This window comes from Limulus polyphemus, unplaced genomic scaffold (genome assembly GCF_000517525.1).
Source record: "Limulus polyphemus unplaced genomic scaffold, Limulus_polyphemus-2.1.2 Scaffold272, whole genome shotgun sequence".
Lineage (NCBI taxonomy): Eukaryota > Metazoa > Arthropoda > Merostomata > Xiphosura > Limulidae > Limulus > Limulus polyphemus.
Genome location: NW_013665882.1, coordinates 360,880 through 378,596, shown reverse-complemented (window position 1 = coordinate 378,596; position 17,717 = coordinate 360,880). Strand labels below are relative to the sequence as shown.

Below are 17,717 nucleotides of genomic sequence, written 5' to 3'. Positions count from 1 at the left end.
ACCGAAACATTATAATGTCTTTAATGCTGAAATGGAGAGCATATTCGATGATGGAATTCGAACCTGAAACCAACAGGTTGCGAGTCTAGCGCCCTAACCACTAGGCCATACTAGGTCTGACTAACCATGTGACTGGTTATTCTACTGACTATCAGCAAAAAAGATAACCACTAACCATATAAATTTACATACTACCAGTGATCTTGCCGCTATTTTTACAATGGGAAGAGAAAAGATGCCTTTGTAGGTGAATTACAAATAACAATATGCAACTAGAACAAAAGAAACTTAAAAACCTTCTTTGAACAACTTGTTATGTGGAAACTGCACAAATAACATATTTTGAAAAATTCGTATATTAATACAAGGAGGTAGAAAACACATGGAATACTTATTACCACACAAGCACCTATTATATTTGGTCTCCTAATAGGACTGCTGTTAGATAAAATAAAATAAAGTTCTTTAATTTAGTGAAATTCATTGCGTTATTTTTATTTCCAGGTGGCAATGATTACTTTTCAATGGTGCCACATGGTTGTGTTTTTTACGAGTAGTAACTAATAGTAACAGTACTAATATATTATTTTAGCAGTAATTTCGTACATCAAAGGAAATTTACGTAAACATTATTAAAAAGTAAGCCTATTTTTTGTCAGATTGATATCGGGTTTAAAGAAATATATACATATATATCCTGTATATTTTGCTTGTAGTTAGGGGATCCAGAGTTACCAAATTATATAGATAGACTTAATCCTTCACTTCAGTTACATTTAGGTGCCTTTTTTGTGAATCGTAATAATGTTATTTTAATAACTCGTAATACTTACAGGTGTGACATAAAAAAAAAGCCATGATGCAATTTGCAATTCACTGTCAAATACGTACATTTCTTCTTAAAATGTTTAAAATATAAAGTATCACTGTTTTTGCTGTGTAGAATGAAGCAGTATCTTTAAACTGAAAATAAATATTTGTTAAGTGTTATAAATTATAATTTATAGGCCTAAACTTTAGGATTTCTCTTGGGTAAAACGTTAATAGCCTTCTGTCACCGAGTTTTGATGTAATTATAAATCATAAATGTAGCATTGTACCACACGCGCCATAAATTTTATGCCAGGTCGCACGTTACAATAAATTCTAATACTTTCTAGGCTAGTACTAGCTTTACTGTACTACAACTGTATTAGTGATAGTATTACTATTGGAGCATATTACTTCCAGTTCTACCAGCTACAATGTACAAGCACCATTCAGTGATCCATTACTACTACTAGTTAATTACACTGCAAATCTGTTGAATGTAATAATCCTCCTCTTTTTATCTCTTGCAAGCCTATCCTTAAGGATAGTGGTTGATAATAAATCAAAAACTGCAATTCCTCTGTTTGGCTCATTGAAGTCTTGCCATTGTATATAATAAACCATCCTTAATCACTTCAAGAAGTCTCTCTTCCCAGTTATTTGACTCCATACAACCCCAATCAAAATCAGTCTGTCTAAAATTAAAGTGTCTCATAATTATTTTGTCATAAACTTAATGATTTTCTTTTTGGGCATTAATCACTGCTGGGAATATGATTGAACAGATGAAAGTATATTGTATTCTAAGTTACTAGATACTTGTTTCCTAGACAAATACATTTTATTATTTCTTTTGGATTTTATCAAGTAGAAATTTTAACCTATTTTTCTTCCATATTTGTGGCTTTAAGAACATGCATATTTTAGCCAAATATTTATGTAAATATAATGCTTTCAGTGTGTTAAACATATTAAGTAAGGGCCTTATTTTTCGTGAAAATAACTTGTGTTTAATTAAGATGCTTGTGCAGATAAATATGTGTTTTAAGAATAGAAAAAATAAAGGTGGTAGTAGACTATTTGCTTAATCAAGGACATTTTTCTACTAAGCAAAACATCAAAAGAAATTAAAAATACCAGTTCTTTCCAATATTTTTATATGTACTGTTTACTTATTCAACAACAGTTTTTAATGAATTTCAGCTAACAACAAATACCATTTTACAGACTTAAATTTCAAAGCATGAATTAATTTTTTCTTAATAACAAATTTGAATCTTCAGTAAAGCTGGGTGACTAGTGGTATTTGCTAATCAATTAATTGACAGCCCAATTTTTTGATTACGTTCGATCAGTCTATTAGTGCAGTGTTCCTCAAAATATTTTACTTACAAGCATACAGCCAGTTTACTTCCTTCTAGTCTGCAGTTCCCCAAAAATAGCGACAAAACAAATGGTTGGCAGAGAATGCTGCTAGAGTTGCCTGCCTTCTACAGAGTTGCTGATCAACAACAACAACAACAAAGAAGTATAACAAATTCCACCTGGTAGTTGCCTTCCTTCTAGTCAGCAGTTAAAAGCTTGTGACTGGTATATAGCCTTAGTAGCTCTTCCATAACAAAGACAGGGTAGGCAAGTTTAGTGGTAATGGAAATTGAATCTGACACCCTGTAATCATGAGGGATGACCCCACTCACACACACATACATTCACCAGCCCATACTGGCCCAAAGATTAACAAACTTGAACTGAAGAACATTTTATACTGCTAAAAATTATGTTAATGGCAATATTTTGATTACTTGAATAATTGGAATAATCAAAAACAGCAATAACTGGTACAGTTAACTTTGATTAGTCCATTTAATCATAATTTTGGTTGAATGTTAGAATTATTGAAAATAGTTGTAATTGGAAACATAAATTTTAATTAGTTGACTTGTCATTATTTGATTATATTGTATAATCAATTAAATCACCCATCTCTAATCTACACATGTATGCTTCCAAAGCTGCAACCTTCAATGATGTGACTTTATTAATTCAACCACTCAGATAGACCATTGATAAGCATATTGTCAAAATTTTTAACAGCTTTATAAATCTAGATTAAAGCACTTCTAGTTCTTCTGTGCTTCATGAACAAGTCCAAAACTTAAAACTTCCTGTAGACTGGATTTCATAAGCCAAGTATTATAGTACAAACCCATCACTACTCTCTTGATATCCTTCTATAAGTAGGGAGCTAAAATTGCATTAGTAATGTAAATGAGGCTTCACCTGAGTCTTGAACAGGGTTAAAAATGACCTATTTATTCATAAATTAAAGAATCCTCTAAACAGACCCAAAGCTAAACACACAGCTGAATGCTCCAATAATCACACCTTGATTAAATTATTTTGTTCCACAACACCAGTATTTCTCATATAAGAAGTAAGTTTCAAATTTGCACATCCCAAGTGCTTAACTATTTTCATATTTTGAATTACCAAGTCTCTCTGTTAAGGTTGTTATGAACAAAAAATAATAATATTAACAGAAATTTTCCTTAGTACTTTAGCATTATCAGCTAATCTAAAAATATTACTTTCTAAGAAACTATGTTGTTTGTTGATATTAATAAACTATGAAAGTTCCAAATATATCTTTGAGAGACAACATTAAATACATCTAACAGTTGGAAAAAATGTCCACTTATCATCTCTCATTATTTTCTGCTTCTGGGATAAGAATCAGATGAAATTCTATATTCAAATTGAAAAAAAAAATATTATATTCTATAGAAAAAAGGTTCATAGCCCCCTCTTTGGTTTTTCACTCCTGATTTTCTCTTTTTCCTTCAAGATCAGGGACTGGCATCTGAGTACCCACCTCTGTTCTTTCTGTCATTTCTTGGTCATAATGCAATATTGTATTGTGAATTTCTCTCTCCATTGGTAATTTCAGCCTGGCCTGTGGATGATCAAGGTTTATGTTTTAGATGCCTTTCTCCACATCCCAATCGCCCTGTCCTCACAGTGTTTTCTCCTGTTCATCTACATGGATCACTGTAGTGTTTGTTTCCTTGTATTCACATTTGCATTATGTAGACTTTCACTTATCTTCTTTATGTTCTGGGTCTGCAATCCATTTTATGTTGGTAACAGGCTTCTTCTTGCCTTTTCCCATACATAATCCTTCCAACTTCCCTTCCTCTTTGCAGCTCAAATCATTTGGTGTGGCCCATCAAATTTCCTGATTCTTCTTCACCCTGACCATATTTCTCATTCACCTGCTAATTAATTCTCTTTGACTAGTCTTGGCTGTGCCCAACCTTCCTTCTTTTAATTACTATACTTCTAATGTCTAGTCACCATGTTTTGCACCCTGCATTTACTTTTTCCACTTGAAGTACTTTCTCCTTTGCGGACCATGGCTTCTCCAGAATCTCTCTTTCCACTTCGCTCTACACATATATATGCTCTACAGTGGATGCTGCATGACCAAAGGACCCTTTACAGGGTTCCACCAACCTCACAAGTCCACTCCTCTCCTTCACTTCTGAAGGATCTTGCTTGGCAGCTGAACATCTCTACTATGACCTCCAATGTTTCCTTACCTCATCCTAAACTGGGCTTTCACCTATTTATGGATGCTTTATTTCTCTATGGATGTGGAGCATCTCTGAATGACACTCTGACTTCTGGCTCATGGTCTCTGGAGGGGCATTCTCTACTTATCACACCTTTCATCTGCTTGCTGTCTATAAGGCATACCCACAATTCTTTCCTCACCTTATAGATCAATTATATCTGATCCATTTGGTCAGCTACACTGCTTGTCTCATGTCAATTGTCAAAGTAGCACACACACTCCGGGTCTCCCTGCTTCCTGATTTTGGGGAGTTTCATAACTGGTCATGTTCTAGGTTCATTGAACATTATCGCTGGCTGTCTTTCTCAATGAAACACATGGAATGGTCCCTCCACTCATACATCCTCTGTTGATCTACTCTCAGCTTACTACTCCACAAATAAATGCTTCTACCCCACCCCTAATAATCAGTCTCCCTCTCTTTGGTGTCCTGTAACTCATCCCTGGTGCTGTTTATGATCTCAGTCAGGTTTGGTGTCATCTTTTTCTGTAGGCCTGTCTTCTCCCCCACCTCCTCACTTGGATCCTTACTCTTATTTGGAACACCCCTTGCAGGATCCTATTGGTTGCCCCTCACTGGTGACCCCAACCTTGGTTTTCATAACTCATTTCTCTTATCCAATCTCCCCCTCCCTAAATACCATATCTTCTGATTCAATCTTGCATGTTATTCTTTCATCAGGGAGTGACATCCCTTCATCTTCATATGCAGGATTCATCTGGTCCATTGCTTTTCAAGCCGTACCATCCTATCATGTATTTCCTTATTGTGCCAGACTAGTCACACTTCTTCCTCTTCACGTACTTATTGCTGTTGGTCTCCCTTTCACCATTTCCTCTCTGACCACTCTGCTTTATAACATACTCCCTCCTGTTTCATGTGTGTTCTTTCTTTGCTTGTCTTGTCTCTTCGATTATGGGCTCTTGGGCGGCATTTCTACCACCTATCATGATGCCACAGGATCATTTCTTCACTGGTCCTTTCTACCCTCTTCTGTTCCTTCCTTATCCACAAACCTTGCTGTCATCCTCTTTTCCCAATTGCAATCTCACTGTGGTTCTCCACGCTTTTCCCAGGACCCTCTCAATCCTCTAACAGCTTGTTTGATGTATCATTTCTTTTTAGACACATGTGTCCTCCTCATTCTTGCCTATGGTTACTGTCGTTCAGTTGTCTGTGCCATGATTTTCTCTCAAATTATCTTAAACCACAATTATCTTCTCCTTTATCCTGGTCAGTTCTTCTTCCTGTAGCAATGGATGCACCTTTCTCCTGTACTCCTTCTTACTAATCACTTCTCTATACTTGTTCCTTGCCATATAGACTCCTGTATTCTGTCAAGGTCATACATTGTTTGTCATACTCTTCCTCCTTTAGGAGCTTTAATCATTGTCCTTTTTCATTCTTTTGGTCCCTTCTTGTACCTGGTGGATGAATGTAAGCTCTTTAATGTCTTCTCGTCAGATTCATCACCTCCCACATTCTCTAGCTACTCTTTTTTTTTACTAACTTTTGATGCTCTTCTCCAGGATGGCATGTGGACTACCACTCATTTCTTTGTCTCCCACTATCTGCTCCACCTGGCTGTCTCATCTTCAAAGGGATTTAGGCTTCTACCTCTGGCCATTTTCTAATCCACTTCCCACCTATGGGCAGGTGAGTGTACAAAATCTGGCAATCACTATAGGATCCTACTTACCCAAAATCCACATTGAGCCAGGATAATGGAAAGCATTCTACTCTTAACTCTACAAATACTCACTGTGAGATGAGGTGACATGCAAGATCATTAAACCATTTAAGGTTTCCTTATGATATCTCTCTCTCTCTCTATATATATATATATATATATATATATTACTTTTCATGTCAATTCTAGGCCATATCCATTCATGGACTATCATAGAATAAGCCAGCACCAGAGCAGCATTTCTGCTCACTTCTCTGGCTAGTTCTTGCTGGCTTTTAAAAATAGGGTTTTTCAGTCACCTTTTGCACTGTTTCCAGTAAAAGACATATCCGGACAGAAGGAATGATGGGAATCCAGGCACATTCTCCAGGTCTCCCCCCTTTCATCAAGTGGATCATGGGAGACCCTTGCCACTTACCATCTAACTGGGTTGGTGGACCATGGAAAATCCTCACGGATTGGGATCTAACTGCTGGAGCTAGAGCAAGGGGCCTCTCTATGGAGAGAATTGGAGCTGGGATGACACCAGAGTGTAGTGCAAGTTAGCCATTGAATCTGATGGTAGAGGAAGTGAGCACACAAGATATGGTCTGAACAAGCTTCAACCTCATTACACATATTGGCTGTCTTAGTTCTTGGATGGAAATGTACCTGTTCGGCTCATCTTTGTGACACTAATATGGCTTTTTTGCCTCTTCTATCTTCTACTCAAGTGAAGAGTATACCCTGGATGAGACAAAAGGTGGGCCCCTATAGAGCCCCTGTCATTGGGTGTCACACCCCATGGGCTTCCTTTGGGCACCTTCTGAAGGAAGCTCATTAGGTAACTTTTGCACTGATCCCTCCTCCATCTCAACGTGAGATTCTAATTATATGTATGCGGAGGTGAGGTATTGTTTTGGAAGTTAACATTTTCCTTACCTGAAAATGTATTTCTGACAGGTACACACCACTTCACATGTTCCTGTCCATCCTACCAACTTTATCAGTGCACATTTATTCATTGCTTTGTCAAAGAATGAGGATTCATGAGTATGAATATAGGGAGTTATTGCACATGGAGGTGTGTCACACTCCTATTGGTGAAGGGTTCTGCAGCATGATGATGTCGTCTTTCATGTGACATTAGGTGGGAGTTTCCACAAGGTTGATGGCTTGCAAATCTCTTTGTCAAAGGAAAGAAGCTCTCTGTGTATAGAGGTGAGGAAAATGTTAACTTGTGGTCCTATCTGAAAAAAAGATATTGACTTATTGGAAGGGATTCAGAGGAGGGCTACCAGAGCTGGAAGGGTTATATTTATGGAATAGGTTAAGATCTTATTTATAAGGTTAACTGAGGGATGTATAGGATAAAAGTCTCTTATTTCCTTGCAGTATATTCTAAAGATAATAGGACAAGAGAACACAAGTTTAAGATTTGGAAAAGATAAGCTAGGCTTCAGTTAAGACAGTTTTAATCTTCTAACAGGTTATTGATTTATAGACTAAGTTACTGTTCATAATAGATGAGGCCAGCACTCTAAACAAGTTTAAAAGTGATATTGATGATTTTTTAAAAAATATAAGGTGGATTTAAATCTTTACTTTTCTCAATGGTGGATCTATAAGGAAAACCTTGAAAAAACCAAATGATCCCTTGTTTTCTTTATATTATCTCAGTTAGTCTAGGCTTTTATACATGTACAGGATTAATATTAAACATAACAAAGCACAGATGATTAGATGGTGTATTTGTCTACAAGCAATTAATAACATTCTTACACACATGAATTATAAGTTTTGAAACGTAACTATTTACAGTTAATTTATAGAATAGTTTCATAATTTGTTTTAACTTTGCACTGAAAAATGATATCTTATTGTCTTGTGGTATAAAGTTAACTATTGTAGCTATATACTTCTTTCTATTATTAATTTCATGAAGTGTATTGTTGAATGTTACTAAAATATGATAGAATTTAAATCAAAAGTGCTTAAATAAAGAAAATTTTCCATGGGTGTTTGTTATGTTATTTTTTCAGGTCATGCCTTTGTCGTGTCGGTTCTACAGTCAGCAGTATCCAGAAGTGGAAGATGTTGTCATGGTAAATGTCCGATCAATTGCCGAAATGGGTGCTTATGTACATCTGTTAGAATACAACAATATCGAAGGCATGATCCTTTTGTCCGAGTTGTCACGCCGACGTATTCGATCCATCAACAAACTTATTAGAGTTGGTCGAAGTGAATGTGTGGTGGTCATCAGAGTAGATAAAGATAAAGGTAATGTTTTACAACACTGAATACCTTGTTAGAATACAATAATTCATAAAGTATTTTAGTTTAATTTATCATTTTACAAAGTAGCCTGTTCTGCATTTGGTTATACTACTTTGGTAAACACTGTTCATGAACTCTGTTCTCAGATTTCAGAACATATTAATTTCCTAGATTGAGGCAATACTGCTATAGTAGAATACATTTATTACACATATAAAATGATTATAAGGAAAACCTAATATCTAAAATGCTTTTATATTAAAAACTACTTTCCTGAGAGGAACATCTTACCAGAGGCACATTGAGTTGTAGGTTCGGTTCTGCTCAGAACTGTTTGGACATGGTACAGTATTTCTAAACTATATTATAGTGTGCATCTAAATTAGTTTTCATGTAAACTAGCATTACTTTTATTTATCTTTCTTTAGTCTCAAAAATACAAGACTAGTGACTTTGATAAATACATATCAGAATGCAGGATTATGTGATTGTTGTTTGACTGTGCTGTCAAATAATGGCAGTTATATTTTACTCAAAAGATATTTCTAAAGAGAGAATGGATGCCGAATTCCATACAATTGCTCTAAAATGTTAAAAAATTAATTTATTAAATCATGGCAACTTGATCTGTAAAAGAAGCTTTTCGTTCTGGCAGACATCTGTATCTATGTAAACAGTAATGAAGGTTGCTCAGAATATGAACGACTAAGTTGAGAAGCATCCTTTTGAGGCAGGAAATGAAAAAGATGCTGCTCAATATCTTGATTTGCAAATTTTTTGGAAACTATAGGCTGGAAAATATGAAAACAAAATCACTAAAGTTCAAAGTCTGTCACTTCAGATGTCTGCTTGCTGGTAACGATGGTAATCAATCTTTGCAGTTCAACTTTTCCCATGGTTCTTGACCAGTTCGATGATTAATGAAACATGGCTAGAAAACATTCTTTGGACAGACAATGCTCACATTCATCTTGGTGGGTATTGTCAATTCAAGAAGTACTATAACTTGTATTCATAAACATCCACACACATAGTTTACCAGAAGCCTACTCATGATCCTTATGTTACTGCTTGTTGTGTCTTCACCATCATGTTTATCATCAATCCTTATTTCTTTCAAGTTGTTAAATGTTGAATGAAACTAGCTGTTCCCATACAGTATTTGTAATATGAAGTCCATTATAAAAATGTTGGAGGTCCACAACAAGGCATTAAAACATCATCTCCAAACGAGACGAGAATCCTCTCATATGTGTCACCCAACTGAAAATCTTACAACAGTCACTTTTACTGAAGACGCAATTTTAAACTGTTCATAGAGACAAAAATTTCTAATAAGACCCCTAGGCTCTGAAGTTGGCTATTTGTTTTCTTTGAAAGTAAAAGGAAGCGTATATACCAGGCTTATAGATATCAGCATCTTAATTATCATCAAACAATAAACATCATATTTTGAACCATCTCAGTTTCTGTATATATCTTAATAATGTGGTTATACTATGTGCTGAATTCTGCTAAAATACATCAGAAAACCTCTAAGTGATGTCCATAAATACAGTGTTTAAATGATAATATATCTTACTAAATATTTCAATGTTAATGTTTTTTGTATGATGAGACAAATTATTTTTATGATTTGATTTTTCTTCAGGATGACCCTTTCAAACTAGCTATCATAGTTTCAATTAATGTGAAATTTTCTGCCTGTACTTTCTTCATATAGAAATTTATTCATACTGAGATGGTATGTCAACTAACTTGTTGGAGATATTTTCTTATTTCATGCCTTATACAATGTAGAATTTTTTTTTTTTATAAAATGCCTTTTTTACAATAGAAATCAACTCATTTGAAAAGAGGTGTTTGACTGTTACTTTGTCATGTTTGTGATCGCTAGAAGCTGTAGTTACTTTGACTAATCAGGCTTTACAAGATCTGGTTTAGAGATGCAAATAACCATGTTAAAATGTGTTTTTGTAATGCATGAAACCAAACCAGTAAATAGCAGTTTTAGGTACCTTTGGATCTCAAACATATTAGTAGTGCAGAGCTTTGTTTGCTTTTGAATTTCATGTAGTATTAATTAAAATAATAATAGCACTTGTCATTAACTAGTACAATGAAACTGTATTGTAGTAAAGTGTTACTGTTTAATAAATGAGTCCTCTTTAATTAATTTTAGGTTATATTGACTTGTCTAAGAGACGAGTTTCACCAGAAGACATCATGAAATGTGAAGAAAAGTTTGCAAAGGCAAAAGCTGTAAGTAATTTTACAAATGTACAAATGATCTATTTATTACAAAAATAATGTTCATTTGGAACATTTGGTTTTTTACACTTAAAAAAACAAAATAGAAACTTAACAAGCTGTAGAATGAGCATACAATGCCTTACCCCGTATGAGGATTTAAGCTGTTGATTGTTTCAATTAATCAATATAATCAATTGTCTTTATGAAAGTAATCAACTAAATAAAAATAGTATTTGTGATTAATACAACGTTTGATTATTCTAACTATCCAAGTAGTTGAAATATTGCCATTATGATTTCTTCTTCATGTTATTTTTAATTTAAGGCTGTTCAGCTTAATTGATTAGTGTTACAACTCACAAAAATAATCAGTTAATCAAAAACAATTTTCCATTATTACTATTTTTGATTATTCCAACTATCCAAGTCCCACGTGAGAATAAATGATTAGTTGAAATTAATTGATTAATAAACCTGACGATAAAGTGATTAGCAAATTTCATTAATTACCCAGATCTAGTGAAGATGCACTGAATGATTGAGTGTGAAGATAATTCACTAGAGAAATTATTGATATTTAGTTTCTCTTATCAGGTGTGTCATATTTGCCTTCCTGTGTTAGGTATGATTAATGATATTTATCTGAGGTAATCTCTTCTGTATATTTTAGCTGTTTTAATAATAAATTATGATTATTAGGTAAAATTAAAACTAAAATACATGTTATATTGAATTTGCACATTTATTTTCTCAGTATATTGATAGAAAGGTAGTTTAGAAAAGGCATTTTATTTGTTAAGATTGTGTACATGTGAAAAATAGAGAATGAAGTTTTGGACAATTGTAGTTTCAAACATACTTGTTTAACCCATTCACTGAGGCTGGAATGTATATTTCCCAGTTCACTGGGAAATATATGTCCCAGCTGCAGTGAAAGGGTTAAACAAGATTAGATTCTGGATTGTGAAATAGAACTCTTAGGTGACTAGGCAGCTAGAAAGAGAAATACTGAGAGGTTAGAACTTATTGTATCTTAACACAAGTAGGATACATGAATGTGCTTATAAAGAATAAGTAAATATTATTTTTAGAGAATGCAATATTGAAGAAATATAAGTATTCTGAAAAAAATGCATATCTTTCTCTCAGCAAAACGTTTAGCTTAAGATTCATCCAAGGAGAATTTCAATCTTAGCTAACTCGTTAATTTTGAAGGAAGTTAAATGGCATTTAATAATATGAAACAAAATTTAAAACTATTCTGGGTTCAAGCTATGGAAAATGTGATATTGCATTCATTTAGAGGGAACAGTCAAGTAGATTCACACTTAATTGGTAATATTTTGCATAAACCTAATGAAATATTTTATTAAGGGGAAGGAGCATCCTGTGTTTATATTAGTGTGTGTGAAGAATAGATTGGTTAGTATCTTTTTTTATTATGGTTGTGAAAAACTAGCTTGGTTAGAAAAGACTAATCCAAGTTCTGTAAGATTGGCTAAAACATTTCTTTATTATGGTTACGAAGAACTGGAAAACATTAGCTTGGTTAGAAAAAGACTAATCCAAAATCTTTTAGTAACTCTCTTTGTTCTAGTCAGTTCTTGAATTTTCTGAAAGAAGCTAATATGCATGTTTGAATTAAAAACTACTTTTATTTGTTGTTTTTGTTTAAAGTTTAGCTTTCTGCAATTTGCAACAAACTGTAGAAGTTGTAGAACCTGAGCTATTTATTTTTCTATGCATTAGCCTCTAAGGAAAAGGTAATATTTTGTGAGGTTGTGAATTTTATTTTTATTTCATTATGGGTTGTTTACAGTCCATTTATTATTCTTTCTGTTGTTTAGTTAAGCTGTGAATTTTTAGTTTATATTTAAATGCTCACCTTCTAGAGAATCATGTTGATTTTGAGTAAGTGTGTATGAATTATGAGACTGTCACCAGTTTCTTCTAGTGGTGATGTACAGATATTATTTATGTTGCAAAAGAGTATGTAAATTATGGTCACCTGAAATGTACTCTCATGATCTAACCATTGAATAAAAACCGTAGTATGAACTTTCACAAGTTAATTCACGAGAGATAGCCGAGAGGTATTTTGCTAATAATTTTGTAGCTGTGTAAATATGGAATATTATTATTGTGGAATTAGGTTTTTTCTTCTTCTCACTCTGGTTCTTTATTTTCCTAACTCCTTTGTTTATTGAAATGTTAACCCTGATATTTATCGTATGTTGTTCTTTGATGTTAATAGCAAGTCCTGGCTAGGCACATATTTATTAACTGCATTCTAATTGATCTGAAGTTTTAATTTTTAATTTCTGTGGTAGTTAAAGTTTAATAAATTCACTTTATGTCTTTCAACCCTTGTTGTAGTGGCTGTTTTGTTGTGGTTTAGTCTGTTACAATTTTAAGTAGTATTGCTTAATATAGGTGTTAAAATACAGACCCTGTTGCTACAACACAGGTTTTTAATTGGATTAAGTGTGGTTAACTCCAATTTCAAGTTACTAGAGACTCCTAGTAAAAGAAGTAGAATATTCTTGTTGACTTTAGTGTAAACCTAACCTATAATAGATATTGGTATTTGAATACAGGATACTTTGCCCCCAAAGTCCTGAAGATAGTCATAGGTTAGAGGTATTAACCTTACATGAATAGGTTTCTTTCTTGCTTTTTTAAAAGTGATGTAAATCTACTTGTTCTTTTTTTTTTAGCATTTTCACTTGTTTCTTTAGGGGATCTATATATATATATGCTGAAATAAAGAAGACACACACACTTTGTTAATCCAAAGTTTTTTACTTTTTTTTTGTAGGGAAGCATTTTGTTAGGATGAAATCATTGATATTGAAAAAATATCTTGCTGTGTTTCAGGTAAACAGCATTCTAAGACATGTGGCAGGAATCTTGGGTTATGACAGTGACGAGCAGCTTGAGGTTCTCTACAAAAAGACAGCATGGCACTTTGATGAAAAATACAAGAAGGCTGCAAGTTCCTATGATGTTTTCAAGCATGCTGTTTCGTAAGTTACATCTGTGCTATTTCCAAAATGGTAATACCTCCTCTCATCCATAGCTATCTCGACCTTAATTTGCCCTTTAGGCATTGGCAATTTTTTTAAAAGTACACCAGTCATTTATACCTCTATATTTTTTTGTGTCATTGCAGCAACATGTGACCACCCTCCACCAATCCCATTGCACCCTCTGTACTAGCGCAGGTAGCTCTCTCTACCCTTGTGTCACAATCCTCACTTTCTTGACTGGTATTCTTGTGTATAAACGTGTGTTTTACATTCTCCATGTGACTGCACAATTTTTATATTGTGCTTGATTACCAATTAATATCAGTTTCAAGTTCAAGTTTCTACTCGTTTGTTTTTGAGATGTTTCTGTTTTCAGAATACTACTTTGTTGATATAAATTCAGGTTTCTTATGGTGGTTGATAATTTTTCCACCATAATTAGACAGCAGTTATAACACTAGGCCTCAGTCTCAGGTTTCACGATGTCTGATGAGAAAGCACAGACTTTCGTTTGCGAGGAGTTCGTGTCTTACGTTTGGCCAGGAATTTTTTCCTTTTATGATAGGTATTGTTCTTTTTCCCAGGAGATCTGTAGTACATTTTTCAGTGTGTATGTCTCACTCCCCCATAGATATACCCTTGTTTAATGAGTTTATGTGAGCTTGTGTGTGTATGGATCCAATTTCTGCACTCGATAATTTACGTCATTCATGTCTTCTATAGTCAGTGTTGTGCAAGTTCGAATTTTATACTTCTTTTACTTTCTAGGTTACTTTAGTTTACAACTTGCTTTTAGAGTTTGTTTTTTTGTGTTAATTTGGTTTAGTATTTTACATTTTTTCACTGTTAATGTTATTTGGTTACAAGTTCCATTTGTTTGTATATGTACTACTAGTCACATCTACTTGGGGATAAGTTTTGAGTTAACCATTATTTTTGTTAACTGTGTTCCTTTTTATTCTCTTGTTCTTTAGGGTAAGTTTCTTTTTGTTTCTTTGAGTCGACTTATACATTTTAGTGGTTTTGTACTTTAGGTGTTACTTATTTTTTATGTTTTAGGTCGATTTTCTTAGTTTTGCAGGTGTGTTACTTTTAAACTCTTTGTAGATTACACATTTCTAAGTTTTTGTTAGTTCATTAGATTTGTGTACTTCAATTTCTTTAGTTTAAGTGTCTTTTTGTCTACACTTCACGACAGATCTGTTCTTTTTACGATTTCTCCATGAGGGTTTTTGATTTCCATTTTGCTTCCTTCACTTCTCAGATCTCCTCCCCTCCTCCTCAGATTCATACCGTGTCTGTTCATCTTGCTCAGTCTGTTTGTTTCATACTACACAACGGAGCTATCTAACATGTGGAGCACACTCAACCAGGAGTTTAGTCCTGTTCTTCTTTGTCTCCCTATACACAAGATTTCTTGTTCTTTCCTGGCTATATACTTATCTGCAGTCACCTTGCTTCACCATGGAGTCCTACCTCTCACTTTAGTGGGTTTTTATGCTCCAGTGTCACATTCTTCTCTTCAGTTCTTCTAGGTGAGTTTTGCTTTCCTGTTCTTGGTGCTCACAGACTGTCTTTCTTCAGCTCTGTGTGTTTTGTGGAGTGGTATTTCCCTTTTGCACATCATTTTCACTTGTTGGGTCTTCAGACTCACATCTCATGGATGACAGGCTTCTTCTCACCTCTTCCTGCACCTGGTCAGTCACTCAGACCCGCTTCCTTCTTCAAGAAGCTTCTCAGGTGGGTTTCTTTTCTGGTTGGAGAAGCCTTTCACTACCCCCTCACATTATCTTATTCGTTTGGGAATTCTCTTCACATCCTTTTTGGTTGAGCTTAGCCTTATCCACTTTGGCTCCAGGATATTGAGCAGAGAGTTATGTTTACCATCCCTTCTCCTTCTCTCTCTATCCATGAGGTTTTCTCTCTTTCGGGATTTGGTCTTCCTTGGAAGTGCTCATTCCCTTGGGTTGGACACACATGCATTCCCTTTGTTGGATACATCTCGACCAGTGGAACCTCCCTCATGATCCCTTGGACCATCCCATTTTCCTTGATTCTCCTGAGTTCATTATACCTTTTTTTTCTTTCCTGCAGGGGAGAATGATTTTGGTTTTTTTATGCAATTCTACTATCATCAGCTTTATCACATAAAAAGAGGGAACCATGTACTGATCTCTGTCTGGTCAGACTCTGGATTTCATGTACTGGGCCAATGTTCTCCGATTTCTGACTCTTGTGGCCAATCTCTTATCATGTTCCCACCAGGTTTTCCATAGAGTGAACTCTTCATCCTCATGTTTTTCTGCATATTTGTATATATTTCCTATTCACTGGTATGTCATACCTTCTTCCTTTTAGTTTTCAGTTCCTCATCCTTCAACTGTGGAGATAGATGCTTTTGGTCAAGATCAGAGAGGTCTTCACCTATGTGCCTACCCTCTGATTTGACTAATCTTCTGGGTCCTTTCCCTTTTCCAGACAAAACCTTGTCGTGCTCTGCTGGTTCCTCTGCATTGGCCACTCAGATGTAGCTCCCTCTGCTCTGGCCCTTACTGGAGCAACACTCTCTGCCCCTTTCTCTGTCCACTGCAATTCTGTGTGTCTTTTGTCCAGTCCCGTGCTTCAGCCCAGGGACTCACCCCCTTGTGTCACATCTTTCATTGCCTACACCTTTTGCCATTCCTCTTTGTATATGTACCAGAGGCATAAGTCTTGCTTCAGTCTTTCGTCTTTTTCCCAGGACTCCAATCCCTCCTCTACTTCTGTTCCTCTCCTGTCCCAACTCTGCATCTGGTTGTTTATTCAGGGTTTGTCTGTTTCAACTGTTGCTGCTTATAGAGCTATCCTGTTGAACTCCCTCCTTTCTCTCTCTTACAGAAAGTTTCTCTTCCCCGAATTGTTCCATCTCTTTCATCTGGTCCATCCAACACATTTCCTTTGTTCTGCCGGATTGGGATCTCCATGTTGTTCTTCCTATCCTGTCCAGTTCTCTCTTTGATCCCATTGCAATTTGTTCCTTGTGTGTATTTCTCGTACGACCTCAATCCTCCCCCTCCTGGCATGTGGTCTTTATTGTTCTGATTTTTATGCCATCCTTTACTATTTCTCACATCCCCCCGGTGGTACATGGGTAAGTCTTCAGATTTACAATACTAAAATCCGGGGTTCGATTCCCCTCAGTAGACACAGCAGATAGCCAGATGTGACTTTGCTATAAGAAAACACACATATACAATTTCTCCTATGTTTTTCATTATCTGGATCTAGCATTCCTTCCCTGGACTTCGTCTGTTTGTGTAGGTTGTTTTGCCTTTTCTCCTATTTTCTTTCCTTTCATTCCCTTCCTTTTCCTACCTGTATTCCTATAAGTTTCTGGATCATCTCCTTTGTTCAGTTCATTCCCTGCTCTGTTGTTTGGCTCGTACTGTCTCCTTTCATTGTTTTTGTTCCTGTCTTATTATTCCATGGAATTCCTGTTTCAACTGCTCTTTTTCCTATTATTCTCATGGGTTGGGTTCATCAACTCCTACGCTAGGCGTATTTGGATGTGTCCCTGGTTGGTTGCCATCTACATATTGTTCATTCACACCTAATTTGTCATCTAACTCTGTCTTTAGCTGCTTGACACTGCTGTCGTTTGGAGAGGATCATTCAGGTCAGTATGTGGAAAACTCCCTATACTTTTGTCACTCTTTCTCTGCACAACCTCGCTGTGTCTTCCTTGAGCAGATATTGTCTTCCTCCTGTGGCAGTTCTACACACGTCTGTTCACCTGTGACTGGGGTAAGTCATCATATTCTTATTATTTTTTTCTTTTATTGTTGGTTATACATCATATTTCAGGATCCCACCTGGTGGCAGGTGTTGCTTGGTCAGGTATGCTGAATGTTTTATCTTAGCACTATATCTGTATACTTCTCCAGTGCTCATTGTGGAGATGGGGTGTTTCTGTATGACAACCAAACACTTTTCTGGTGGTGTATCTATAGATATATATATATATCATTTTTTCCATCAATAACTATCTGTTCATCTATCTAT

At 35.3% G+C, this 17,717-nt stretch overlaps 1 protein-coding gene across 1 annotated transcript in view; it reads left to right on the top strand.

Annotated features, from left to right (window-relative positions):
* The first annotated feature begins 523 nt into the window (after positions 1 to 523).
* The window catches only part of LOC106456923 (eukaryotic translation initiation factor 2 subunit 1-like), a 20,291-nt gene continuing 3,097 nt past the window's right edge, over positions 524 to 17,717 (top strand). Inside the window, exons 1-5 of the mRNA XM_022382701.1 lie at positions 524 to 639; positions 8,157 to 8,397; positions 10,577 to 10,656; positions 13,525 to 13,673; positions 17,294 to 17,459. Of these exons, the coding sequence (XP_022238409.1) occupies positions 8,160 to 8,397; positions 10,577 to 10,656; positions 13,525 to 13,673; positions 17,294 to 17,459 (633 nt within the window). The 5' untranslated portion in view covers positions 524 to 639; positions 8,157 to 8,159. The remainder of the gene's footprint in view (positions 640 to 8,156; positions 8,398 to 10,576; positions 10,657 to 13,524; positions 13,674 to 17,293; positions 17,460 to 17,717) is intronic.